We start from the raw sequence: 19,286 nt of genomic DNA, 5'->3' as shown, positions 1-19,286 counted from the left end.
ACTGCTCTCTAACAGGAGAGACAGAGAAACAGAGATGTGATCTGCAGTGTCATGACTGCTCTCTAACAGGAGAAACAGGGATGTGATCTGTAGTGTCATGACTGCTCTCTAACAGGAGAAACAGGGATGTGATCTGTAGTGTCATGACTGCTGTCTAACAGGAGAAACAGGGATGTGATCTGTAGTGTCATGACTGCACTCTAACAGGAGAAACAGGGATGTGATCTGTAGTGTCATGACTGCTCTCTAACAGGAGAAACAGGGATGTGATCTGTAGTGTCATGACTGCTCTCTAACAGGAGAAACAGGGATGTGATCTGTAGTGTCATGACTGCTGTCTAACAGGAGAAACAGGGATGTGATCTGTAGTGTCATGACTGCACTCTAACAGGAGAAACAGGGATGTGATCTGCAGTGTCATGACTGCTCTCTAACAGGAGAAACAGGGATGTGATCTGTAGTGTCATGACTGCTCTCTAACAGGAGAGACAGAGAAACAGGGATGTGATCTGCAGTGTTATGACTGCTCTCTAACAGGAGAGATAGAGAAACAGGGATGTGATCTGTAGTGTCATGACTGCTCTCTAACAGGAGAGACAGAGAAACAGGGATGTGATCTGCAGTGTTATGACTGCTCTCTAACAGGAGAAACAGGGATGTGATCTGCAGTGTTCTGGCTGCTCTCTAACAGGAGAAACAGGGATGTGATCTGCAGTGTTATGACTGCTCTCTAACAGGAGAAACAGGGATGTGATCTGCAGTGTTCTGACTGCTCTCTAACAGGAGAAACAGGGATGTGATCTGCAGTGTTATGACTGCTCTCTAACAGGAGAAACAGGGATGTGATCTGCAGTGTTCTGACTGCTCTCTAGAGTGAAACACTAAAATATCCCCGGACAGGAAGAGATGGAGTGACTTTATCAAGGCTTTACGCACCACTTGGCACGATGAGGCCCAAGTAAGTAAATGGCTGTTTTGTGATGGTGTCGAATATAACCCCCAGCATGCTCTTTGTTCCCTACCTCTTCCTGGAAGAGGTTCTGTCGGTTCTTTAGGGCTCGGAGGCGGTTCTGCTTGTCCTCGTGCTCCAGGTGCTCGTCAGGAGGCTGGAAGTAGCCAATCAGATCCTGCAGACTCAAACTGACCGACTCGATCGGCAGGTCGAGTGTCGAGGTCTTTCCTTTTTTACTGAGGGTGTCCAGACCCCTGGAACAGAGAGAGAGAGAGACGTTACTGAGGGTGTCCAGGCCCCTGGAACACAGAGAGAGAGAGAGAGAGACGTTACTGAGGGTGTCCAGACCCCTGGAACAGAGAGAGAGAGAGACGTTACTGAGGGTGTCCAGACCCCTGGAACACAGAGAGAGAGAGATACGTTACTGAGGGTGTCCAGACCCCTGGAACACAGAGAGAGAGACGTTACTGAGGGTGTCCAGACCCCTGGAACACAGAGAGAGCGAGACGTTACTGAGGGTGTCCAGACCCCTGGAACACACAGAGAGAGAGAGAGAGACGTTACTGAGGGTGTCCAGACCCCTGGAACACAGAGAGAGAGACGTTACTGAGGGTGTCCAGACCCCTGGAATATAGAGAGATGTTACTGAGGGTGTCCAGACCCTTGGAACATAGAGAGAGAGATGTTACTGAGGGTGTCCAGACCCCTGGAATATAGAGAGAGAGAGAGACGTTACTGAGGGTGTCCAGACCCCTGGAACATAGAGAGAGACGTTACTGAGGGTGTCCAGACCCTGGAACACAGAGAGAGAGACGTTACTGAGGGTGTCCAGACCCTGGAACACAGAGAGAGAGACGTTACTGAGGGTGTCCAGACCCCTGGAACACAGAGAGAGAGAGAAGTTACTGAGGGTGTCCAGACCCCTGGAACACAGAGAGAGAGAGAGACGTTACTGAGGGTGTCCAGACCCCTGGAATATAGAGAGATGTTACTGAGGGTGTCCAGACCCTTGGAACATAGAGAGAGAGATGTTACTGAGGGTGTCCAGACCCCTGAAATATATAGAGAGAGAGAGACATTACTGAGGGTGTCCAGACCCCTGGAACACAGAGAGAGACGTTACTGAGGGTGTCCAGACCCTGGAACACAGAGAGAGAGACGTTACTGAGGGTGTCCAGACCCCTGGAACACAGAGAGAGAGAGAAGTTACTGAGGGTGTCCAGACCCCTGGAACACAGAGAGAGAGAGAGACGTTACTGAGGGTGTCCAGACCCCTGGAACACAGAGAGAGAGAGACGTTACTGAGGGTGTCCAGACCCCTGGAACACACAGAGAGAGAGAGACGTTACTGAGGGTGTCCAGACCCCTGGAACACAGAGAGAGAGAGAAGTTACTGAGGGTGTCCAGACCCCTGGAACACAGAGAGAGAGAGAAGTTACTGAGGGTGTCCAGACCCCTGGAACACAGAGAGAGAGACATTACTGAGGGTATCCAGACCCCTGGAACACAGAGAGAGGGAGAAGTTACTGAGGGTGTCCAGACCCCTGGAACACAGAGAGAGAGACATTACTGAGGGTATCCAGACCCCTGGAACACAGAGAGAGAGAGAGACGTTACTGAGGGTGTCCAGACCCCTGGAACAGAGAGAGAGAGAGAGACGTTATTGAGGGTATCCAGACCCCTGGAACACAGAGAGAGAGAGAGAAGTTACTGAGGGTGTCCAGACCCCTGGAACACAGAGAGAGAGAGAAGTTACTGAGGGTGTCCAGACCCCTGGAACACAGAGAGAGAGAGAAGTTACTGAGGGTGTCCAGACCCCTGGAACACAGAGAGAGAGAGAAGTTACTGAGGGTGTCCAGACCCCTGGAACACAGAGAGAGAGAGACGTTACTGAGGGTGTCCAGACCCCCGGAACACAGAGAGAGAGAGACGTAACTGAGGGTGTCCAGACCCCTGGAACACAGAGAGAGAGAAGTTACTGAGGGTATCCAGACCCCTGGAACACAGAGAGAGAGACGTTACTGAGGGTGTTCAGATACCCTGGAACACAGAGAGAGAGAGAAGTTACTGAGGGTGTCCAGACCCCTGGAACACAGAGAGAGAGAAGTTACTGAGGGTATCCAGACCCCTGGAACACAGAGAGAGAGAGAAGTTACTGAGGGTGTCCAGACCCCTGGAACACAGAGAGAGAGAAGTTACTGAGGGTGTCCAGACCCTGGAACACAGAGAGAGAGAGAAGTTACTGAGGGTGTCCAGACCCCTGGAACACAGAGAGAGAGAAGTTACTGAGGGTGTCCAGACCCCTGGAACACAGACAGAAGAAGACGTTGACTCAGATGTAAAGTGTAAAATGTCTCATTTCACATATTGATCCAACGGTTCGATTGATCCAACTTAAGTGCAAATTCAAGGTTTCCACAGGACAAGCAACACATCATGCAGTGTCTGTGTAGTCTACTGTATCTGTCTGTGTAGTCTACTGTATCTGTCTGTGTAGTCTACTGTATCTGTCTGTGTAGTCTACCTTATCTGTCTGTGTAGTCTACTGTATCTGTCTGTGTAGTCTACTGTATCTGTCTGTGTAGTCTACTGTATCTGTCTGTGTAGTCTACCTTATCTGTCTGTGTAGTCTACTGTATCTGTCTGTGTAGTCTACTGTATCTGTCTGTGTAGTCTACTGTATCTGTCTGTGTAGTCTACTGTATCTGTCTGTGTAGTCTACTGTATCTGTCTGTGTAGTCTACCTTATCTGTCTGTGTAGTCTACTGTATCTGTCTGTGTAGTCTACTGTATCTGTCTGTGTAGTCTACTGTATCTGTCTGTGTAGTCTACTGTATCTGTCTGTGTTTCACCTAGAGGAGTGTGTACTGTGTATCCCCATGTTTCACCTAGAGGAGTGTGTACTGTGTGTCCCCATGTTCCACCTAGAGGAGTGTGTACTGTGTATCCCCATGTTTCACCTAGAGGAGTGTGTACTGTGTGTCCCCATGTTCCACCTAGAGGAGTGTGTACTGTGTGTCCCCATGTTTCACCCAGAGGAGTGTGTACTGTGTATCCCCATGTTTCACCTAGAGGAGTGTGTACTGTGTATCCCCATGTTTCACCTAGAGGAGTGTGTACTGTGTGTCCCCATGTTTCACCTAGAGGAGTGTGTACTGTGTATCCCCATGTTTCACCTAGAGGAGTGTGTACTGTGTATCCCCATGTTTCACCTAGAGGAGTGTGTACTGTGTATCCCCATGTTTCACCTAGAGGAGTGTGTACTGTGTGTCCCCATGTTTCACCTAGAGGAGTGTGTACTGTGTATCCCCATGTTCCACCTAGAGGAGTGTGTACTGTGTGTCCCCATGTTTCACCTAGAGGAGTGTGTACTGTGTATCCCCATGTTTCACCTAGAGGAGTGTGTACTGTGTATCCCCATGTTTCACCCAGAGGAGTGTGTACTGTGTATCCCCATGTTTCACCTAGAGGAGTGTGTATCCCCATGTTTCACCTAGAGGAGTGTGTACTGTGTATCCCCATGTTTCACCTAGAGGAGTGTGTACTGTGTGTCCCCATGTTTCACCTAGAGGAGTGTGTACTGTGTATCCCCATGTTTCACCTAGAGGAGTGTGTACTGTGTGTCCCCATGTTTCACCTAGAGGAGTGTGTATCCCCATGTTTCACCTTGAGGAGTGTGTACTGTGTATCCCCATGTTTCACCTAGAGGAGTGTGTACTGTGTATCCCCATGTTTCACCTAGAGGAGTGTGTACTGTGTATCCCCATGTTCCACCTAGAGGAGTGTGTACTGTGTGTCCCCATGTTTCACCTAGAGGAGTGTGTACTGTGTATCCCCATGTTCCACCTAGAGGAGTGTGTACTGTGTATCCCCATGTTTCACCTAGAGGAGTGTGTACTGTGTGTCCCCATGTTTCACCTAGAGGAGTGTGTACTGTGTATCCCCATGTTCCACCTAGAGGAGTGTGTACTGTGTATCCCCATGTTTCACCTAGAGGAGTGTGTACTGTGTATCCCCATGTTTCACCTAGAGGAGTGTGTACTGTGTATCCCCATGTTCCACCTAGAGGAGTGTGTACTGTGTGTCCCCATGTTTCACCTAGAGGAGTGTGTACTGTGTATCCCCATGTTCCACCTAGAGGAGTGTGTACTGTGTGTCCCCATGTTCCACCTAGAGGAGTGTGTACTGTGTATCCCCATGTTCCACCTAGAGGAGTGTGTACTGTGTGTCCCCATGTTCCACCTAGAGGAGTGTGTACTGTGTGTCCCCATGTTTCACCTAGAGGAGTGTGTACTGTGTATCCCCATGTTCCACCTAGAGGAGTGTGTACTGTGTGTCCCCATGTTTCACCTAGAGGAGTGTGTACTGTGTGTCCCCATGTTTCACCTAGAGGAGTGTGTATCCCCATGTTTCACCTTGAGGAGTGTGTACTGTGTATCCCCATGTTTCACCTAGAAGAGTGTGTACTGTGTATCCCCATGTTCCACCTAGAGGAGTGTGTACTGTGTGTCCCCACCTGATGAATCGGTTGAAAAGGAAGACGGTACTGCGTATGACCCGTGCGGTACGGGACTCCTCGTGTTGAGAGCGGGACAGGGTCAACCCATCGTCCATGTGACCCTCGTGGTGCATGATGGCCTGAAACAGACACATTGTCACGTTCTGCAGACGCTGAGACAGAACGGGAGAGGTTTTCTGACTGTTATCTTTGACACTGTTAGCTTAGCATTGAGACAGAATGAGAGGTTTCTGACTGTTATCTTTGACACTGTTAGCTTAGCATTGAGACAGAATGGGAGGTTTCTGACTGTTATCTTTGACACTGTTAGCTTAGCATTGAGACAGAATGGGAGGTTTCTGACTGTTATCTTTGACACTGTTAGCTTAGCATTGAGACAGAATGGGAGGTTTCTGACTGTTATCTTTGACACTGTTAGCTTAGCATTGAGACAGAACAGGAGGTTTCTGACTGTTATCTTTGACACTGTTAGCTTAGCATTGAGACAGAATAGGAGGTTTCAAACTGTTATCTTTGACACTGTTAGCTTAGCATTGAGACAGAAAGGAGAGGTTTTCTGACACGGTTATCTTTGACACTGTTAGCTTAGCATTGAGACAGAATGGGAGGTTTCTGACACTGTTAGCTTAGCATTGAGACAGAACGGGAGGTTTCTGACACAGTTAGCTTAGCATGATGGCTACGCCCAAAACATCATTACACCGCACTACAAATTCACACGACTCAGAGGTTAAACTGAACCTCTCTCATCAGAACATGTCCCTCACTGAAAACCCATCTGGCTGAATGATAAATGTCACATCCGCAAACAGGGAGACAGAACGGCTGGCTCTTTGACACTGTTAGCTTAGCATAATAATGCTAATGGTTTTATTCATCAGAATGAGTGTGTTTCTGACACGGTTAGCTTAGCCTAATGGCTTTAATTATATGATATAAGCGTAGCTTAATGGTTTAATTCCAGCGAGACAGCCTGGAGCTGATTGAGAAGAGCTCGTTAGGAAGACATTTATAAAAGTCTGTGAGTCATAACTGCTCCTGCTGGACGCCGAGATGTTAGTCGACCGGCTGAGGAAACCATGGAGACGAGCTGAGACCAGACACCTTCTCCTGGGGACCAGGCTGGGCCCTACAGTATCCTCTCTATAGACTAGATAACTTTCTACACCTGCATTGGCGGATGTTGGGGGTTTTAGGCTGGGTTTCTGTACAGCACTTTGAGATATCAGCTGATGTAAAAAAGGGCTTTATAAATACATTTGATTGATTGATTGACTGGGGACTCGGCAGGGTCCTATACCTATTCCCTATGAAGTGCACAACTTTTTTTATCAGAGCCCTATGAGCCCTGGTCAGAAGTAGTGCCCTATGAAGGGCACTAATGTTAATAGGGTTGAAGTTGGGACGCAGGCTGTGTTTTAGATCTTCTGATGAGATGAGGTTCACCTCTGGTGCTGCAGGCTGATGTCCACTCCTTTTCCCACATGTTGTTACGTTACAGCCTAAAAATGGATTACATTTAACAAATGTTCCTAATTAATCTACACACAATACCACATAATGACAAAGCTAAAAAATAAAAAAAAACTGTGTTTTAGAAATGTTTGGAAATGTATAAAAAACAATGAAAAACGGAAATACCTTATTTACATAATCAGACCCTTTGTTATGAGATTTGGTGCATCCTGTTAACATTGATCATCCTTGAGATGTTTCTCCAACTTGATTGGACTCCGACTGTGGATTGGAGTCCGACTGTGCATTTCAGAGCAAAAACCACCAATCTTTGGCCTGAATGCCAAGCATCACGTCTGGAGGAAACCTGGCACCATCCCTACGGTGAAGCATGGTGGTGCTCCAGGGTTTTCAGGATCTCAGACTGGGGGGGTGAAGGTTCACCTTCCAAAAGGACAACGACTCAAACCACACAGCCAAGACAATGCAGGAGTGGCTTTGGACAAGTCTCTGAATGTCCTTGAGTGGCCCAGCCGGAGCCCGGACTTGAACCCGATCGAACATCTCTGGAGAGACCTGAAAATAGCTGTGCAGCAACACTCCCCATCCAACCTGACAGAGCTTGAGAGGATCTGCAGAGAAGAATGGGAGAAACTCCCCAAATACAGGTGTGCCAAGCGTGTAGGGTCATACCCAAGAAGACTCAAGACTGTAATCGCTGCCAAAGGTGCTTCAACAAAGTACGGAGTAAAGGGTCGGAATACTTATGTAAATGTCAAATTTCAGTTGTGTTTTTTTATACATTTGCAAGAATTTCTAAAAACATTTTTTTTGCTTTGTCCTTATGGGGTATGGTGATGTCATTATGGGGTATTGTGATGTCATTATGGGGTATTGTGATGTCATTATGGGGTATTGTGATGTCATTATGGGGTATTGTGATGTCATTATGGGGTATGGCGATGTCATTATGGGGTATTGTGATTTCATTATGGGGTATTGTGTTGTCATGATGGGGTATTGTGATGTCATTATGGGGTATTGTGATGTCATTATGTCATTATGGGGCATTGTGATGTCATGATGGGGTATTGTGATGTCATTATGGGGTATTGTGATGTCATTATGGGGTATTGTGATGTCATTATGTCATTATGGGGTATTGTGATGTCATGATGGGGTATTGTGATGTCATTATGGGGTATTGTGATGTCATTATGGGGTATTGTTATGTCATTATGGGGTATTGTGATGTCATTAAGGGTTATTGTGATGTCATTATGGTGTATTGTGATGTCATTATGGGGTATTGTGATGTCATTATGGGGTATTGTGATGTCATTATGGGGTATTGTGATGTCATTATGGGGTATTGTGATGTCATTAAGGGGTATTGTGATGTCATTATGGGGTAGTGTGGGTCAGAGTAGCAGAGAGGAGATGAGACAGTAATGTGCTGTACCGTATGTTAATGGACAGGCTGTACTGTATTGTGGGTCAGAGGATCAGAGAGGAGATGAGACTGTACCTTTCTCTGCACGCCACCCATGCGTGCACACTTAGCGTCCATGGCCTGGTAGGTGAGCCACAGACAGGTGTCCACATGTTGGATATAACACACGGAGTCCCCATACTTGATATCAGGAACACCCATGCCATCCACCTCCTTCTTTGGCCCCAAGTCCAGCTTTTCCTGGAGAAGGAATGGAGATGAGACATGATGATTAATGAACATCATTTATAATACAAGGGACAAGGGGTTGTAGTTCGGTATGAAATCATTATCATTATTAACAGGCTGTAGTGCAGAATGACCCCTGCTCTGACCCCTCCTCTCTCTCTCTCTCTCTCTCTCTCTCTGTCTCTGTCTCTGTCTCTCTCTCTCTGTCTCTCTTTCTTTCTCTCTCTCTGTCTCTCTCTCTCGGTATGAAATACAGCTGAGTGCCAGCAATGTATTAGATGTGATATATTCATTATTAACAGGCTGTAGTGCAGAATGACCCCTGCTCTGACCCCTCCTCTCTCTCTCTCTCTCTGAAATAAACACAGAAACAATGACAAACACACACACACACACACACACACACACACACACACACACACACACACACGTCATTGGTTGAAGAAATGCAACCTCAACACTCCTGATCCTACAGTCATAACTCATCACACCAACATGAGAGAGAAGAGAACAGCAGGAGAGGGCTGAGTCCCTAATAGAGACAGAGAGCTGTGGGAACAATGAGAGAGAAGAGAAGAGCAGGAGAGGGCTGAGTCCCTAATAGAGGCAGAGATCTGTAGGAACCATGAGAGAGAAAAGAGGGGAAGGAGAAGGCTGAGTCCCTAATAGAGGCAGAGAGCTGTAGGAACCATGAGAGAGGAGAGAGGAGAAGGAGAAGGCTGAGTCCCTAATAGAGGCAGAGAGCTGTAGGAACCATGAGAGAGAAGAGAAGAGCAGGAGAGGGCTGAGTCCCTAATAGAGGCAGAGAGCTGTAGGAACCATGAGAGAGAAAAGAGGGGCAGGAGAGGGCTGAGTCCCTAATAGAGGCAGAGAGCTGTAGGCACCATGAGAGAGAAGAGAGGAGGAGAGGGCTGAGTCCCTAATAGAGGCAGAGAGCTGTAGGAACCATGAGAGAGGAGAGAGGAGAAGGCTGAGTCCCTAATAGAGGCAGAGAGCTGTAGGAACCATGAGAGAAGAGAAGAGCAGGAGAGGGCTGAGTCCCTAATAGAGGCAGAGAGCTGTAGGAACCATGAGGGAGAAGAGAGGGGCAGGAGAGGGCAGATAGATGCACAGAGATGTAGAGAGCTGTAGGAACCATTAGAGGACAGCTAGATGTAGAGAGCTGTAGGAACCATTAGACGACAGCTAGATGCAGAGAGCTGTAGGAACCAGTAGAGGACAGCTAGATGTAGAGAGCTGTAGGAACCATTAGACGACAGCTAGATGCAGAGAGCTGTAGGAACCAGTAGAGGACAGCTAGATGCAGAGAGCTGTAGGAACCATTAGACGACAGCTAGATGCAGAGAGCTGTAGGAACCAGTAGAGGACAGCTAGAAGCAGAGAGGTGAGAGGAACCATGAGAGGACAGCTAGATGCAGAGATCTGTAGGAACCATTACAGGACAGAGAGCTGTAGGAACCAGTAGAGGACAGCTAGATGCAGAGAGCTGTAGGAACCAGTAGAGGACAGCTAGATGCAGAGAGCTGTAGGAACCAGTAGAGGACAGCTAGAAGCAGAGAGGTGAGAGGAACCATGAGAGGACAGCTAGATGCAGAGATCTGTAGGAACCATTAGAGGACAGAGAGCTGTAGGAACCAGTAGAGGACAGCTAGATGCAGAGAGCTGTAGGAACCAGTAGAGGACAGCTAGATGCAGAGAGGTGAGAGGAACCATGAGAGGACAGCTAGATGCAGAGAGCTGTAGGAACCAGTAGAGGACAGCTAGAAGCAGAGAGCTGTAGGAACCATTAGAGGACAGCTAGATGTAGAGAGCTGTAGTTACCAGTAGAGGACAGCTAGATGCAGGGAGCTGTAGGAACCATTAGAGGACAGCTAGATGCAGAGAGCTGTAGGAACCAGTAGAGGACAGCTAGATGCAGAGAGCTGTAGGAACCATTAGAGGACAGCTAGATGCAGAGAGCTGTAGGAACCATGAGAGGACAGCTAGATGCAGAGAGCTGTAGGAACCATTAGAGGACAGCTAGATGCAGAGAGCTGTAGGAACCAGTAGAGGACAGCTAGATGCAGAGAGCTGTAGGAACCATTAGAGGACAGCTAGATGCAGAGAGCTGTAGGAACCAGTAGAGGACAGCTAGATGCAGAGAGCTGTAGGAACCATTAGAGGACAGCTAGATGCAGAGAGCTGTAGGAACCATGAGAGGACAGCTAGATGCAGAGAGCTGTAGGAACCATTAGAGGACAGCTAGATGCAGAGAGCTGTAGGAACCATTAGAGGACAGCTAGATGCAGAGAGCTGTAGGAAACATGAGAGGACAGCTAGATGCAGAGAGCTGTAGGAACCATGAGAGGACAGCTAGATGCAGAGAGCTGTAGGAACCATGAGAGGACAGCTAGAAGCAGAGAGCTGTAGGAACCATTAGAGGAGATGTAGGAACCCATCACTTCACATCAATCTGTTCTATATAACCGCAGCACACAGCTTCCATCACCCAACATCTCACTACCAGAGACTCCAGCCTCTGTGTGTGTGTGTGTGTGTTTGTGTGTGTGTGTGTTCATTAGTTTGCATGGCTGAGCCAGGCTGAAGTGTACCTTGGAGGGGCGGAAGCAGAAAGCAGTAGACTTGACGTCAGCCTTCTCCTTGTCCATCAGCAGCAGGCCCTTATCCTCCATGATACTGAGGTACTTCCCCGTGGTCACATGACGGAGACGGAAGGGTTGACCCCAGCGGGTGTGGCTGCCGCTCCACCTACAGAGAGGGAGACAGAGAGAGAGAGAGACAGAGAGACAGAGAGAGACAGAGAGACAGAGAGAGACAGACAGAGAGAGACAGAGAGAGAGAGAGAGAGAGAGAGAGAGAGAGACAGAGAGAGACAGAGAGACAGAGAGACAGAGAGAGAGAGAGAGAGAGAGAGAGAGAGAGAGAGAGAGAGAGACAGAGAGACAGAGAGAGAGAGAGAGAGAGAGACAGAGAGAGAGACAGAGAGAGAGAGAGAGAGACAGAGAGGCTATATAAATACATTTGATTTGATTTGATTTATTTCTATACTGTCCTCTCCTGTAGATGTACAGTACTATCTATAACCCCAGACCTATTTCTATACTGTCCTGTAGATGTACAGTACTATCTATAACCCCAGACCTATTTCTATACTGCCCTGTAGACGTACAGTACTATCTATAACCCCAGACCTATTTCTATACTGTCCTCTCCTGTAGATGTACAGTACTATCTATAACCCCAAACCTATTTATATAATGTCCTCTCCTGTAGATGTACAGTACTATCTATAACCCCAGACCTATTTCTATACTGCCCTGTAGACGTACAGTACTATCTATAACCCCAGACCTATTTCTATACTGTCCTCTCCTGTAGATGTACAGTACTATCTATAACCCCAAACCTATTTATATAATGTCCTCTCCTGTAGATGTACAGTACTATCTATAACCCCAAACCTATTTCTATACTGTCCTCTCCTGTAGATGTACAGTACTATCTATAACCCCAAACCGTCAGTCTGACACAACACAACCCAACACAACACAACAGAACACAGCAGAACCCAACACAACACAGCAGAACCCAACACAACAGAACACAACAGAACACAGCACAACACAACAGAACACAGCAGAACCCAACACAACACAGCAGAACCCAACACAACAGAACACAGCAGAACACAGCAGAACCCAACACAACCCAACACAACAGAACACAGCAGAACCAAACACAACCCAACACAACAGAACACAGCAGAACCCAACACAACCCAACACAACAAAGCAGAACCCAACACAGCAGAGCACAACAGAAGAGAACAGAACACAACAGAACACAACAGAAGAGAACACAACACAACCCAGCAGAACACAACACAACACAACAGAACCCAGCAGAACCCAGCAGAATCCAACACAACACAGCAGAACACAACAGAAGAGAACAGAACACAACAGAACACAACAGAACCCAACAGAACACAACAGAACCCAACACAACAGAACCCAACAGAACCCAACAGAACACAACCCAACAGAACCCAACAGAAAACAACAGGCTACAACACAACCCAACAGAACCCAACAGAACCCAACAGAACCCAACAGAACCCAACAGAACCCAACAGGCTACAGAGGGCAGAGTATGTATATTCGACCCCTAACCCTGTCCTCATCAGAAACCATGAACACTACAGTATGTCCAATCAGCCCTGATACAAAACAAGGAGAGACATCTCTGTGTCATCAGGGGACTCCTGTCATGCTGTTTGTAATTAGACACTTCACTGCAAACAGTCTGTGTGTCTATGACTCTGGATGGGAGGAGGGCTCGTCTTCTCTCCACAGACTGGGGTTGACAGAGACACTGTACACCACGTTGGCAGTGGGCCCTGCTGACAGAGACAGTCTTACTGGGAGCTCTATTAACACCGTCACACGTACAACCCCAGGTCAGGATACAGGGTCTAAAAGGAGTCAATACCATGCCCTCTCACGGAGACATCTCCCTGCCCTCTCACGGAGACATCTCCCTGCCCTCTCACGGAGACATCTCCCTGCCCTCTCACGGAGACATCTCCCTGCCCTCTCACGGAGACATCTCCCTGCCCTCTCACGGAGACATCTCCCCGATCTACACTGCTGGGGTCAGAGAGTTAATGGTCTCTGTAGAGGGATAATATTACAGTGTCTATAGAGTGATAATATTACATTTATATTTATCCCTGTGTTTCCTGTCTCTCTGTACCAGTGTATTTATCCCTGTGTTTCCTGTCTCTCTGTGCCAGTGTATTTATCCCTGTGTTTCCTGTCTCTCTGTGCCAGTGTATTTATCCCTGTGTTTCCTGTCTCTCTGTACCAGTGTATTTATCCCTGTGTTTCCTGTCTCTCTGTACCAGTGTATTTATCCCTGTGTTTCCTGTCTCTCTGTACCAGTGTATTTATCCCTGTGTTTCCTGTCGCTCTGTGCCAGTGTATTTATCCCTGTGTTTCCTGTCTCTCTGTGCCAGTGTATTTATCCCTGTGTTTCCTGTCTCTCTGTGCCAGTGTATTTATCCCTGTGTTTCCTGTCTCTCTGTACCAGTGTATTTATCCCTGTGTTTCCTGTCTCTCTGTACCAGTGTATTTATCCCTGTGTTTCCTGTCTCTCTGTACCAGTGTATTTATCCCTGTGTTTCCTGTCTCTCTGTGCCAGTGTATTTATCCCTGTGTTTCCTGTCTCTCTGTGCCAGTGTATTTATCCCTGTGTTTCCTGTCTCTCTGTACCAGTGTATTTATCCCTGTGTTTCCTGTCTCTCTGTACCAGTGTATTTATCCCTGTGTTTCCTGTCTCTCTGTGCCAGTGTATTTATCCCTGTGTTTCCTGTCTCTCTGTGCCAGTGTATTTATCCCTGTGTTTCCTGTCTCTCTGTACCAGTGTATTTATCCCTGTGTTTCCTGTCTCTCTGTGCCAGTGTATTTATCCCTGTGTTTCCTGTCTCTCTGTGCCAGTGTATTTATCCCTGTGTTTCCTGTCTCTCTGTACCAGTGTATTTATCCCTGTGTTTCCTGTCTCTCTGTACCAGTGTATTTATCCCTGTGTTTCCTGTCTCTCTGTACCAGTGTATTTATCCCTGTGTTTCCTGTCTCTCTCTGTACCAGTGTATTTATCCCTGTTTCCTGTCTCTCTGTACCAGTGTATTTATCCCTGTTTCCTGTCTCTCTGTACCAGTGTATTTATCCCTGTGTTTCCTGTCTCTCTGTACCAGTGTATTTATCCCTGTGTTTCCTGTCTCTCTGTACCAGTGTATTTATCCCTGTGTTTCCTGTCTCTCTGTGCCAGTGTATTTATCCCTGTGTTTCCTGTCTCTCTGTGCCAGTGTATTTATCCCTGTGTTTCCTGTCTCTCTGTGCCAGTGTATTTATCCCTGTGTTTCCTGTCTCTCTGTACCAGTGTATTTATCCCTGTGTTTCCTGTCTCTCTGTGCCAGTATATTTATCCCTGTGTTTCCTGTCTCTCTGTACCAGTGTATTTATCCCTGTGTTTCCTGTCTCTCTGTGCCAGTGTATTTATCCCTGTGTTTCCTGTCTCTCTGTACCAGTGTATTTATCCCTGTGTTTCCTGTCTCTCTGTGCCAGTGTATTTATCCCTGTGTTTCCTGTCTCTCTGTACCAGTGTATTTATCCCTGTGTTTCCTGTCTCTCTGTGCCAGTGTATTTATCCCTGTGTTTCCTGTCTCTCTGTACCAGTGTATTTATCCCTGTTTCCTGTCTCTCTGTACCAGTGTATTTATCCCTGTGTTTCCTGTCTCTCTGTACCAGTGTATTTATCCCTGTGTTTCCTGTCTCTCTGTGCCAGTGTATTTATCCCTGTGTTTCCTGTCTCTCTGTGCCAGTGTATTTATCCCTGTGTTTCCTGTCTCTCTGTGCCAGTGTATTTATCCCTGTGTTTCCTGTCTCTCTGTACCAGTGTATTTATCCCTGTGTTTCCTGTCTCTCTGTGCCAGTGTATTTATCCCTGTGTTTCCTGTCTCTCTGTGCCAGTGTATTTATCCCTGTGTTTCCTGTCTCTCTGTGCCAGTGTATTTATCCCTGTGTTTCCTGTCTCTCTGTGCCAGTGTATTTATCCCTGTGTTTCCTGTCTCTCTGTACCAGTGTATTTATCCCTGTGTTTCCTGTCTCTCTGTACCAGTGTATTTATCCCTGTGTTTCCTGTCTCTCTGTGCCAGTGTATTAATCCCTGTGTTTCCTGTCTCTCTGTACCAGTGTATTTATCCCTGTGTTTCCTGTCTCTCTGTGCCAGTTTGTCTTGTCTCTTTCAAGTCAACCAGCATGTTTTTCCCATGCTCCTGCCTTTGCTATTCTCTCTGCCTGCCTGACCAGTCTGCCTGCCCTGACCTCGAGCCTGCCTGACCAGTCTGCCTGACCAGTCTGCCTGCCCTGACCTCGAGCCTGCCTGACCAGTCTGCCTGACCAGTCTGCCTGACCAGTCTGCCTGACCAGTCTGCCTGCCCTGACCAGTCTGCCTGACCAGTCTGCCTGCCCTGACCAGTCTGCCTGTCCTGACCTCGAGCCTGCCTGACCAGTCTGCCTGACCAGTCTGCCTGACCAGTCTGCCTGCCCTGACCAGTCTGCCTGCCCTGACCTCGAGCCTGCCTGACCAGTCTGCCTGACCAGTCTGCCTGACCAGTCTGCCTGACCAGTCTGCCTGACCAGTCTGTACCTCCTGGACTCTGATCTGGTTTGGACCTTTTTGCCTGTCCACAACCATTCTCTTGCCTGCTCCCTTTACTTAACCGTGTCTGCAGCAGGGTCTGGTCCTGAACCCTTATAGTCTATAGAGTCTAGTGTTGACAACCCCCCCCTTGACTGCAGAGGGGTCTGGTCCTGAACCCTTATAGTCTATAGAGTCTAGTGTTGACAACCCCCCCTTGACTGCAGAGGGGTCTGGTCCTGAACCCTTATAGTTTATAGAGTCTAGTGTTGACAACCCCCCCCCACCCCCCTCCCCCGTGTCTGCAGCAGGGTCCTGAACCCTTATAGTCTATAGAGTCTAGTGTTGACAACCCCCCCCTCCCCCCTCCCCCGTGTCTGCAGCAGGGTCTGGCCCTGAACCCTTATAGTCTATAGAGTCTAGTGTCTGCAGCAGGGTCTGGTCCTGAACCCTTATAGTCTATAGAGTCTAGTGTTGACAACCCCCCCCACCCCCCTCCCCCGTGTCTGCAGCAGGGTCTGGCCCTGAACCCTTATAGTCTATAGAGTCTAGTGTCTGCAGCAGGGTCTGGTCCTGAACCCTTATAGTCTATAGAGTCTAGTGTTGACAACCCCCCTCCCCCCGTGTCTGCAGCAGGGTCTGGCCCTAAACCCTTATAGTCTATAGAGTCTAGTGTTGACAGGTCGGCATTGTCATACGGAGGCGAGATAGATGTGTCGTTCAACTTACGCCACTCGTAGGGTCTCCAGTCTCCAGAGGGAGCGGGCGTGGATGGACACAGCTCCCCCCTCGTAGTGCACCGTCCTGGGGAAGAAAAGAGAAGTGAGTGGGGGGGGGTGGAGGTGGTTATCAGCCATGCTTCCACCACAGACCAGACCATTACACTGGTCTGTATCCCTGAGAAATAAGAGCCTGCTGCTGATGTCCTCATCAAGCACATATTCACACATTACACACTTCACTTCAGTGAGGGCAGTATCTAGGCCTGCAGTAGTGTATAGTGAGGGCAGTATCTAGGCCTGCCGTAGTGTATAGTGAGGGCAGTATCTAGGCCTGCAGTAGTGTATAGTGAGGGCAGTATCTAGGCCTGCAGTAGTGGATAGTGAGGGCAGTATCTAGGCCTGCAGTAGTGGATAGTGAGGGCAGTATCTAGGCCTGCCGTAGTGTATAGTGAGGGCAGTATCTAGGCCTGCAGTAGTGTATAGTGAGGGCACTATCTAGGCCTGCCGTAGTGTATAGTGAGGGCAGTATCTAGGCCTGCAGTAGTGGATAGTGAGGGCAGTATCTAGGCCTGCAGTAGTGTATAGTGAGGGCAGTATCTAGGCCTGCAGTAGTGGATAGTGAGGCAGTATCACGGCCTGCAGTAGTGTATAGTGAGGGCAGTATCTAGGCCTGCCGTAGTGTATAGTGAGGGCAGTATCTAGGCCTGCAGTAGTGGATAGTGAGGGCAGTATCTAGGCCTACAGTAGTGGATAGTGAGGGCAGTATCTAGGCCTGCAGTAGTGGATAGTGAGGGCAGTATCTAGGCCTGCAGTAGTGGATAGTGAGGGCAGTATCTAGGCCTACAGTAGTGGATAGTGAGGGCAGTATCTAGGCCTGCAGTAGTGTATAGTGAGGGCAGTATCTAGGCCTGCCGTAGTGTATAGTGAGGGCAGTATCTAGGCCTGCAGTAGTGGATAGTGAGGGCAGTATCTAGGCCTGCAGTAGTGGATAGTGAGGCAGTATCACGGCCTGCAGTAGTGTATAGTGAGGGCAGTATCTAGGCCTGCAGTAGTGTATAGTGAGGGCAGTATCTAGGCCTGCAGTAGTGTATAGTGAGGGCAGTATCTAGGCCTGCAGTAGTGGATAGTGAGGGCAGTATCTAGGCCTCCAGTAGTGTATAGTGAGGGCAGTATCTAGGCCTGCAGTAGTGGATAGTGAGGGCAGTATCTAGGCCTGCAGTAGTGGATAGTGAGGGCAGTATCTAGGCCTGCAGTAGTGTATAGTGAGGGCAGTATCTAGGCCTGCAGTAGTGGATAGTGAGGGCAGTATCTAGGCCTCCAGTAGTGTATAGTGAGGGCAGTATCTAGGCCTGCAGTAGTGTATAGTGAGGGCAGTATCTAGGCCTACAGCAGTGGATAGTGAGGGCAGTATCTAGGCCTGCAGTAGTGGATAGTGAGGGCAGTATCTAGGCCTGCAGTAGTGGATAGTGAGGGCAGTATCTAGGCCTGCAGTAGTGTATAGTGAGGGCAGTATCTAGGCCTGCAGTAGTGTATAGTGAGGGCAGTATCTAGGCCTGCAGTAGTGTATAGTGAGGGCAGTATCTAGGCCTGCAGTAGTGGATAGTGAGGGCAGTATCTAGGCCTGCAGTAGTGGATAGTGAGGGCAGTATCTAGGCCTGCAGTAGTGGATAGTGAGGGCAGTATCTAGGCCTGCAGTAGTGGATAGTGAGGGCAGTATCTAGGCCTGCAGTAGTGGACAGTGAGGGCAGTATCTAGGCCTGCAGTAGTGGATAGTGAGGGCAGTATCTAGGCCTGCAGTAGTGGATAGTGAGGGCAGTATCTAGGCCTGCAGTAGTGGATAGTGAGGGCAGTATCTAGGCCTGCAGTAGTGGATAGTGAGGGCAGTATCTAGGCCTACAGCAGTGGATAGTGAGGGCAGTATCTAGGCCTGCTGTCGTGTATAGTGAGGGCAGTATCTAGGCCTGCAGTAGTGTATAGTGAGGGCAGTATCTAGGCCTGCAGTAGTGTATAGTGAGGGCAGTATCTAGGTCTACAGTAGTGGATAGTGAGGGCAGTATCTAGGCCTGCAGTAGTGGATAGTGAGGGCAGTATCTAGGCCTGCAGTAGTGGATAGTGAGGGCAGTATCTAGGCCTGCAGTAGTGGATAGTGAGGGCAGTATCTAGGCCTGCAGTAGTGGATAGTGAGGGCAGTATCTAGGCCTGCAGTAGTGGATAGTGAGGGCAGTATCTAGGCCTGCAGTAGTGGATAGTGAGGGCAGTATCTAGGCCTGCAGTAGTGGATAGTGAGGGCAGTATCTAGGCCTGCAGTAGTGGATAGTGAGGGCAGTATCTAGGCCTGCAGTAGTGTATAGTGAGGGCAGTATCTAGGCCTGCAGTAGTGGATAGTGAGGGCAGTATCTAGGCCTGCAGTAGTGTATAGTGAGGGCAGTATCTAGGCCTGCAGTAGTGGATAGTGAGGGCAGTATCTAGGCCTGCAGTAGTGGATAGTGAGGGCAGTATCTAGGCCTGCAGTAGTGGATAGTGAGGGCAGTATCTAGGCCTGCAGTAGTGGATAGTGAGGGCAGTATCTAGGCCTGCAGTAGTGGATAGTGAGGGCAGTATCTAGGCCTGCAGTAGTGGATAGTGAGGGCAGTATCTAGGCCTGCAGTAGTGGATAGTGAGGGCAGTATCTAGGCCTACAGCAGTGGATAGTGAGGGCAGTATCTAGGCCTGCAGTCGTGTATAGGAGGGTTGTCTACCTACATACCTCTCTCTCTC

At 48.5% G+C, this 19,286-nt stretch overlaps 1 protein-coding gene across 1 annotated transcript in view; it reads right to left on the bottom strand.

Moving 5' to 3' along the window:
• Positions 1 to 19,286, bottom strand: part of LOC110516746 (ryanodine receptor 2) — a 563,076-nt gene that overhangs the window by 312,381 nt on the left and 231,409 nt on the right. Inside the window, exons 10-14 of the mRNA XM_036960048.1 lie at positions 16,537 to 16,611; positions 11,199 to 11,355; positions 8,455 to 8,619; positions 5,469 to 5,590; positions 1,023 to 1,206 (exon numbers count right to left, since the gene is read on the bottom strand). Of these exons, the coding sequence (XP_036815943.1) occupies positions 1,023 to 1,206; positions 5,469 to 5,590; positions 8,455 to 8,619; positions 11,199 to 11,355; positions 16,537 to 16,611 (703 nt within the window). The remainder of the gene's footprint in view (positions 1 to 1,022; positions 1,207 to 5,468; positions 5,591 to 8,454; positions 8,620 to 11,198; positions 11,356 to 16,536; positions 16,612 to 19,286) is intronic.

This window comes from Oncorhynchus mykiss, chromosome 23, assembly GCF_013265735.2.
Source record: "Oncorhynchus mykiss isolate Arlee chromosome 23, USDA_OmykA_1.1, whole genome shotgun sequence".
NCBI lineage: Eukaryota > Metazoa > Chordata > Actinopteri > Salmoniformes > Salmonidae > Oncorhynchus > Oncorhynchus mykiss.
Note: the sequence above shows the minus strand (reverse complement) of the source record. Positions and strands in the feature narration are given on the sequence as shown.